Here is an 8672-nt window from a genome sequence, read left to right as displayed (position 1 = left end):
CAAAGGATAAATACAAATATTTTGCAAGAATGTCAATTTTTTGGCTCATTAGGGTTTTCATACAAATTCAAATTGCAGAATGAATTCCCCTTAAACGGACGTGAATCAAATTGTATGGAATCAATTTGATTTGCTCAATGATATGTTGACAGAATCAAATCCAAGGTGAGGGGAAACTTGGCCAGATTGAGTTCCTGGCCAAATTTCATATGGAAAGGCCTGATTCAGAAGAATTTTACTATTATGGAATATATATAATATGAACGCAATCAAGTGCTTTTGTTTGTGCATGATTTTCTTGAATTTAGTGCGTCCTCTTACTGTGCAAAGAGTGGGCTGCTGTTATCCACTTTTGGATGAAATTGGCAATATTTAAATGGTGCATTCTGCATTTTTATTGTGGGAAGAAAGTTGTACTTAAACTCATACTCAATCACTGGCATACCGGGTGTGCATAATATTTTTTCACAATAAGAAGCTAACTTAATGTAAAATTGTGTATTACATTACAATATTGTAACAATACAATCTGTGTTGTACAAAGCACCATGAGAAAAGACAGACATATACAACCACAGTGGAGGAACTAAAGTCTCAAACATATAAGGCTTGATACAACTATGGTACTATTTAGGGCTTAGGTTTCAAAAGTATCTGATTACATTTAAGTCCAAGTTCACTAATTTTGCATCAGAATTAGTGGCATCATAATCACCTGGTTCGAAATTGGTGAGATAATGTTCAGGAAAAATTCGTCAGTGTTAAAAAGTCCCATAAAAAATCACTATTAAGTTCGAAAAGAAGTAATAGACCATTTTTTATATAATTCCATATTCCAAATAAAAACAAATACAATTTGTTTAACTTCAAATCTGTTAAAAACAGTCAAAATCTGCAAAATATTTGACCTAGGTTTCCCTAATTGACTTTTGTTTTCCTTCAAATTTCAATTAATATTTGAAAATTTGCCAAAATTTAGAAATTCAATTTGGGCAATTGGCTTTCTTTCACATTCAGTGAATTTTAAATGTTGTGGAAGAAATTCATCAAATGCGGTTACATAGGTGGCAACCACAATACAAAGGATTTAGCATTGCAATTATAGTCACACAAAGCATCCAACCTGCAACAACACCACCATCCAATGGCCACTTTCATCGTGGTACTTGTATCAAACAACCAAAGATGTGGCTACCTCATCCAGCAGTTAAGTCACTCCCTCTCTTCCTTGAACGAAGTACAGGTTGTCAGTGTTCAGCGTGCACCAGCTTTGACTGTATGAAAAAACAAACCCATCTTATTGACTGTTTCCAGAAAAATTGACTTTGTTACAGCATCCTGAAGATTGCTAAGTATGTTCTATAGCTAAACAGCACCATAGTAAGCTTGAAACATAATACTTTAGACATATATGTAGTCTAACTGTACAAACCTGCCAATAAAAAGGCAATACCAATCTTAAGGTTGAATGTAATGCATGGCCAGCTTGAATCATCTCACTGCCCACAACAGGTTCTTAATACTAAACATTTAAATTCATAACTGACCAGATTGCCAACTGAATCAGTGCTGTAACATTAGAGGAGGCATCATAAACAACCAATATCATTAAATGAACAATTCCTAGAAACATGGTGCTTGGTTCCATGTTCTTATTCTCTGGCTAAACTCCTCAACTCTGAGCTTGAAACATTTTATTTTGGACATGTAAAATGGCACTGGTTCCAAGCTATAGCATGGTGCTGTAACATTAGAGGACGCATCATAAACGACCAATATTACTACATGAACAGTCCCACAAAGCATGGCACTTGGTTCAATGTTTTTATTCCCCAGCTAAACTCTGAGTTTGAAACATTTTATTCCGGACATATATCTAATCTGTAAGAAGCTGTTGATGCAAGGACCTTCATGCTGATCTCAATGATGTCTATATGTAATGTATGGCTCATTTCCATTATCCTACTATACACTGCGACAGGTCCATAATACAAACTAATTGAATTCACTACCAAGTTGAGACATAAACTGATGCAGTGCTGTCACAATGAAGGAAACTTTATCACTAGCCCACATCACTACAGGCGTGATTTCTCAAAACAGGGTGCCTAAGTCCGTGCTCTTACTCACATTACGCACCACAAAACAAGAACCTTTACACTGGTTGCAGCAAAGTTCCAACATCGTTGATGGGCACATACAGTTATTTTGTCAATCCAAAGCCTGTGCCTTTACTGAGATAGGAGATTCCAATGATCCATTTCTTAATAAGCTTCATAATCCAGATGGGCAGGTATAGAAGAATGCCATAAAATTCAATACCAAATCAAAGGCATAATACAATAACATCATCTAAGGCTTGAGCCAGTCGTCCATGGAGCTCTGTAGAAAGACCAATTGCAATGCAAATTACAGCATGGTGCATATGAATACTTTGTGTGGGTAAATTCAAGTAGGAAATAAAAAATTATGCCTTGCCAGTGCAATAGGTTGCTCGTTCTTGGTAATTTCTTCATCCATGGCCATCAATTTTTCCCTTTTGTAGGTTAATCTCATGATAAAAGTTAAGGATTCCCTCTGTTATGCACTTAGAGTCATATGCTTATGTGCTTTTGTTTATACTGTGTAAGGCGTTGCCATGCAAATGCACATTGTGTCTTGTATGACAGAACTGTCAAAAATTTTGATGGTCCAAACACCAGGTCAGAGCTGAAATCATTCCAAATAATATCCATGCACACACTCTAGGGCATTGAATATGCACAATATTGGAGTTATGCAATCTAGTTTTGCACAGTATAATTAGCATCACCAGAAATCTCCACAGGAACATAATCCATTCTTGAAATGGTGAAAATGGTCAGGATCTCTCATAATAATGTCTTGCCTACTATCCCAGCAATGATCGCAGTGGCAGTATGACAATCACAACATACATGAAGGTTTTTTGTGATCCAGAGAGGGGTCCCAGGGCTAGTGATGATAAGCCTAAGGGCAAGAGACAACTTCCCACTATGAATGCCCACAGTGACTTGTTTCTTCTCAACCTCCACATCATGCAGTGCAACATTTGTGCTAGGTACATACCCTGCCTCCTTCATCTGCTCTACCAAGATGTTCAGCATTGCATAAGTTCTCTCTGATTGAGGGTGTACTATCTCCCACAAAGAATGTATGGATCATGCTATTTATCTCAATCAAGCTGCATCCTGGAATCTTTTTCAATCCCCTTTCTTTCATTGCTTTTCTCACCTTTGTTACATCATCCCACCTGCCAGCATCAGCATATATGTTTGAAAGTAGCATATAACATTCAACATTACCAGAATCTATGGCCAAAAGCTTCTCTGCCGCGCGCTCTCCTATCTCGATATTGTGGTGAACTCTGCAAGCACCAAGCAAGGACAACCACACACCAATGTTAGGTTCTACAGGCATCTTTTTAATAAATTCTTCTGCCTCATCCAGATTCCCAGCACGCCCAAGCAGATCAACCATGCAAGCAAAGTGATCCAGCCAAGGCATAACACCATGTTCCGGGATCATGCAATCAAAGTATTTTCGGCCCTCATCCACCAGGCCTGCATGACTGCATGCAGACAGAACAGAAAGAAAGGCTATATGGTCTGGCTTCACATCTGTCTGCTGCATTTGAGCAAAAACAGCAACGGCGTGCTCACCATGCCCATGCATTCCGTATGCCGATACCATTGCACTCCAAGAGGCTACATTTTTGGTACCCATTTTATCAAATAGTTGACATGCAATCTCTAGACTCCCACATTTGGCATACATGTTAATGAGTGCATACCCCACAGAAACATCTGATTCCAACCCACTTTTAATCACATATCCATGAATCTTCTTGCCCTGTTGCAGAGCTGCTAAAGATGCACAGGCACGGAGTACATTGCCAATGGTGACCGCGTCAGGTGACACATCTGCCAACTGCATTTGATGAAAAAGTATCAAGACCTCAAAAACAAGCCCACTCTGGGCATACGCACAAATAATCGAACTCCAGGAGACCACATCTCTTTCAGACATTTTGTCAAATAATTGGCACGCAACTTCAAAACTTCCACACTTTGCATACATTGCCAGGAGGGAATTCCCCACAAAGACATCAGACTCAAATCCAATTTTGACAACCTGGGCTTGGATTTTCTCCCCTTCTCTTAAAGCCGGCAATTCGACACACGCCTGAAAAACAGAGGGAAAAGTGAAATTATCTGGCTGTACACACTCCCCATACATTTGATAATATAGTGAGATGGCATCCTCGTAAAGACCACTTGCCACATAGCCTTTAATCATCACATTCCATAAGAAAACATTTCTAATGCTGATGTTGTCAAACAGTTTACGCGCATCCACCATGCTACTGCACATGGCATACATAATCACAAGCTTGGGGGGAATGTTCTGATCAAGTCCAATCTTAATCATGTGGGAATGGATCCACTTACCTTGATGCAGAATCCCCGAGTGCGCACACGCTGGTAGCACGCTAACCATGACAACAGGATCAGGCCTCACTCCTTCCAGCATCATCTGATGAAACAGCCTCAAAGCTTCGTCCGCATCTTCACTAGCATAAGCAGTAATCAAGGCACCCCACGAAATGACATCTCGTTCAGGCATTTGGTCAAACAGTTGACGTGCAAACTCCAAATTCCCACATTTGGCATACATTGTAACCAATGAATTACCCACAAATGTATCTGATTCAAAACCACTTTTGACCACATGGGTATGAATCTTCTTCCCTCTCGAAAAACAGATAGTTCGGCACATGCCTTGAATACAAAGGGAAATGTAAAATTGTCCGGCCGTATGCCTGCACAATGCATTCGGCAATAGAGTCTGAGAGCTTCCTCGTACAGACAATTTAAGACGTAACTTTTGATCATCACATTCCATAAGAACAAATCTGGTTTATGCATTTTATCAAACAATAGGCGTGCGTTCTTTATACTGCTGCAAACGGCATACCTACTTACAAGCTTGGTTTCAAGATTAATATTCTGGCTGAATCCATGTCTGAGCATGTGAGCATGGACTTCATTCAATGCTCTTATGTCTTTGCATGCCTGCAACAGAGAAGTATACGAATTGCATTCGTGTAGAATAGCTCGTTGGTTCACCTCTTGTTTTAATAGACCAAATCCATCTCTCAACATATAACGATGTGCTTCCTTCGCCGCTCTCATGTTTTCATATTGTCTAAGAGAAGAAGCAACATCGTGTTACTTCACAGAGTTGGTCTCTGCGGGAATTGATCTGAAAACTCTGCAGACTGACATAGGCAACAGTCGTACATGAAACCTATAATCTTTGTTCATGGCCGTTTCATTTTTGATCAAATTTTTCAAATCGATTGACTTGAAACTGTAGCTTATCTTGCACATGTCATTTATTTTTGGTGTTGCCCAACGTTTTGAAATTTTTCTATCTTAATTTGGTTGATTTTTATTTTTAATTTTGAATGGTTTTTAATCATAGATATGGATTCAATATTTTGAAAAATGGTGGGTACACTGATAATTTTTATTTTTATTTTTTAATGGTTTTTAATTATAAATATAGATAAGATATTTTGAAAAAAATTGGGACATTTAAATTATGGATAGTCATAAATTAAATTTGTATTTTTTATTTTTTAATGGTTTTTAATTATAGATATAGATTCGATATTTTGAAAATTTTGGAGACATTCAAATTATGGATAGTTATAAATCAAATTTGTATTTCAAGAAATCTTTGCAGAATGAGCAACTTGCTTAATATTTGTGTATGTATGTTTTTGCAGCTTGTAATTATGGTGAATGTCTTTTTATGGATTTCTACTGTGTGTAGATTTACAATGTGTATGTATGTTTTCACAACCTGTAATTATGGTGAATGTCTTCTTATGGATTTCTATTGTGTGTAGATTTACAATCTGTATGTATGTTTTTACAAGTAATTATGGTGATGTATGTTTTTACAATGGTGAATGTCTTCTTATGGATTTCTATTGTGTAGATTTACAATGTGTATGTATGTTTTCACAGCCTCTAATTATGGTGAATGTCTTCTTATGGATTTCTACTCTGTGTAGCTTTACAATTGTCCAAAGTTTTGGGTGGACTCACCACTCATCATCGAGGAAATAAAATGTCATTTTATGGATTTCTATTGTGTGTAGATTTACAGTTGTCTATTTTGAAATATATTTTTTATTTTTTAAAAGATAAAAATGTAATTTGATAAAATCAAGGGTTTCCATATTGTATTTCGTTCAAAACTTTTATAGTGTGTTTGTGACCTCCATTCTACTATGTCATGGCTTTACATATTCTCAACATTACATAAATTAAATGGATGATAAACTATATGACACATAAATAGTTTATGGTTATCGACTTTATTAGACATTTAATTTATATAGTTGTGTTAGTATTTGTAGAAATTCCCTGTAGATTCAAACTGTTGATTGTAATATGCTAAAACAATTGATTTGAATATACTCTACTCATTGGCAGAAACAATAAACGATTGATGAAATTACGAATCATATAAAGAATTCAATTGCACATAACACAATAATTTTCTGGGGAAAGCCACAACCAAAAACCCTTGCTATCTATTTATTGCATTAATCAGAAAATATAAGAAGATTCCAATGCTTTGTTCAAGCCCGAGCAACCTCTGCACTATCTCTATCTATCTCACTACCAACCTGTGCACAAGCTTCTCTTGGCACACCTTTCTCTCACAAGCTCCACACACAAACTTGTGCTTCCTATTGCTTGGTCTCACCAACTCGTGCTCACCAAAACAATGATTAAACTTGTGCCTTCATTCCTCCTTTTAAAGGCAATTCAAATGGCTAAAATTAATGATTTTTGTAATTAAGGAATGATTTATTTTAGGCCTTCTTCTGACTGCATGCACCATTTGTTTAATTTAGATGATTATACAACTGATAGTACATTGTCCCTGAACTCCAATCTCAATTGGGTCTTTCTTCGATCTGACAGGCATGAGTTAATTATGAGTCAATCTTTAGTTTACTGGTTGAGCAGTGCTGGTTACACCCCAATATTGTATGTTACACCCCACTACTGGATCTCCCACTAATTCCTTCATCAGTTGGAACTAGTTTAACTGAATTTAACTCAGTTAAATTGAATTAAGTAATTACAACTCAAAATAGACTCAACTAGTGCTCCTAATTGTAGAAGACAATCTACATGACTCTAGTTAGACCCTCAACTCGAATAAACTGAGCCAACTAAGTCAAACTAACTTAGTTAACTATTACAAGTTGTCATGAGATGTGGAGTTACAATTTATTCCCAATTTAATTCAAGGACAAATTAAATTAGGATTTTTCTTGATGCTAATTTTTAACATTTATTATTACTATTTTCAACACTCCCTACAACAAGAAAGGAATTCAACTCTATTGCGATCTAGTACCTTTGGAATGTTCTGCAAGCAACTCTAGTCACTGTTGTTGTTGCTACTACAACATCTGCGGCCAAAAATCATACAAACAAAATAAACTGAATCAACTATGTCTGCAACTGTATACTAGGAAAACTGTGTTGTTGCTGACTCTACTACTGAGCATCCCGCTCTTCTGTCAATACTGCTCTGCACTCCTCATTATCTGTCTGACACTGATAATCCTGCTACTAAATACTCTAGGCCCTCGTAGCAAGGTAATGATCCATGATACAAAAAACACCTCAATGGATCCTACCCAATTTCTAAAACTCTTGGACTAAGGTTTCATATCACCCCACCTCACACCTGGAGGTCTGGCCGCATGTGCTCCTTTTGCCCACTTGGCTCGTAATTTCTCCCTACTGGAGGTCTCTACTTGAGTGGATGTCTCCACTCGATCTCCTCTATGCTTCTCCAATTGTGGTTTCTCCACAACTTGTCGAGGTTTCTTCTAAGGCTGCATCTGAGGCTACATGTTGAGAGGTAATTCATGCTCCCTCTCAACCACCAAGTCTCTAACCTTTGCCTTTCTCCTCAAGGCTTTTCATACATCTTGTACATCAAGTGAATATAGGTTCTTGACTCGCACATCGATATGTTTCACTTGTCCTGAGATGATGTGTCTAAGGAAAACCTTTCCTTTGCTAAATATCACATCATAGCCACGGTCTTCCAATACTGTGACGGAAACAAGATTCTTCTTTAGTCTTGGAACATACATCACATCTGTGAGTCTAAGAGGGGAGCCAAACTCCCTCTGAAAAGTAATTGTACCAATGTCGGTCACGTTATACCTCTCATCATCTCCAAACTCTATGTTTTGTTTGAGGTCTTAATCACTGAAGAGATCTCTATTCCCTGTCATATGGAATGAGGCACCATTCTCGAGATACCACATGCTTCCCATTACAGTGCTTGCCATGCATGAAATGAGAGTGAAAGCAAGTTCGAATTGTGAAGCTAGAGCTTCACTTGCTGCTGCTACTGCAGGCTCCTTCTTGCTTATTTTCTTTAGTGGGCATTTCGTGGCATAGTCCCTGATCTGAAAATGGAGGAGGATGTCAATTTCCTCTTCCTAAAAACAAGGATTGTTCTCCGACGCTTTGCAAGGAAAAATGGGTCTTAACACAAAACATGTTTTCCAAAAGGTCTCTTCAAGTTATGAGTTAGTTTTC

At 37.5% G+C, this 8672-nt stretch overlaps 1 protein-coding gene across 3 annotated transcripts; it reads right to left on the bottom strand.

The window, feature by feature from the left end:
• Window positions 1-950: 950 nt before the first annotated feature.
• On the bottom strand, window positions 951-5436 carry LOC149149661 (pentatricopeptide repeat-containing protein DOT4, chloroplastic-like). Of its 3 annotated transcripts, none has more exons than XR_016262386.1 (3): window positions 4996-5436; window positions 1433-4840; window positions 951-1274 (listed from the first exon to the last, which is right to left on the bottom strand). XR_016262386.1 is itself a non-coding variant. In XM_089438812.1 (2 exons), the coding sequence occupies exons 1-2, from the start codon at window positions 5211-5213 to the stop codon at window positions 3076-3078; spliced, it is 1983 nt and encodes a 660-aa protein (XP_089294938.1). In that variant the 5' UTR covers window positions 5214-5436; the 3' UTR covers window positions 951-3075. The 3 variants fall into 3 exon arrangements, 1 of the variants encoding a protein (XP_089294938.1); XR_016262387.1 differs by having other exon boundaries at window positions 5004-5141; XM_089438812.1 differs by having other exon boundaries at window positions 951-4840.
• Between the last annotated feature and the right edge of the window lie 3236 nt (window positions 5437-8672).

This window comes from Pinus tabuliformis, chromosome 9 (genome assembly GCF_031772625.1).
Source record: "Pinus tabuliformis cultivar Carrire ecotype Pingquan chromosome 9, CPIR1, whole genome shotgun sequence".
NCBI classification, from domain to species: Eukaryota; Viridiplantae; Streptophyta; class Pinopsida; order Pinales; family Pinaceae; genus Pinus; species Pinus tabuliformis.
Note: the sequence above shows the minus strand (reverse complement) of the source record. Positions and strands in the feature narration are given on the sequence as shown.

Coding starts and splice junctions, on each gene's coding strand:
- LOC149149661 (XM_089438812.1), bottom strand. CDS start 5,213: ATGAGAGCGGCGAAGGAAGCACATCGTTATATGTTGAGAGATGGATTT. Junction 4,841..4,995: donor GAAACCAAGCTTGTAAGTAG/GTATGCCGTTTG, acceptor TGCATTGTGCAG/GCATACGGCCGGACAATTTT.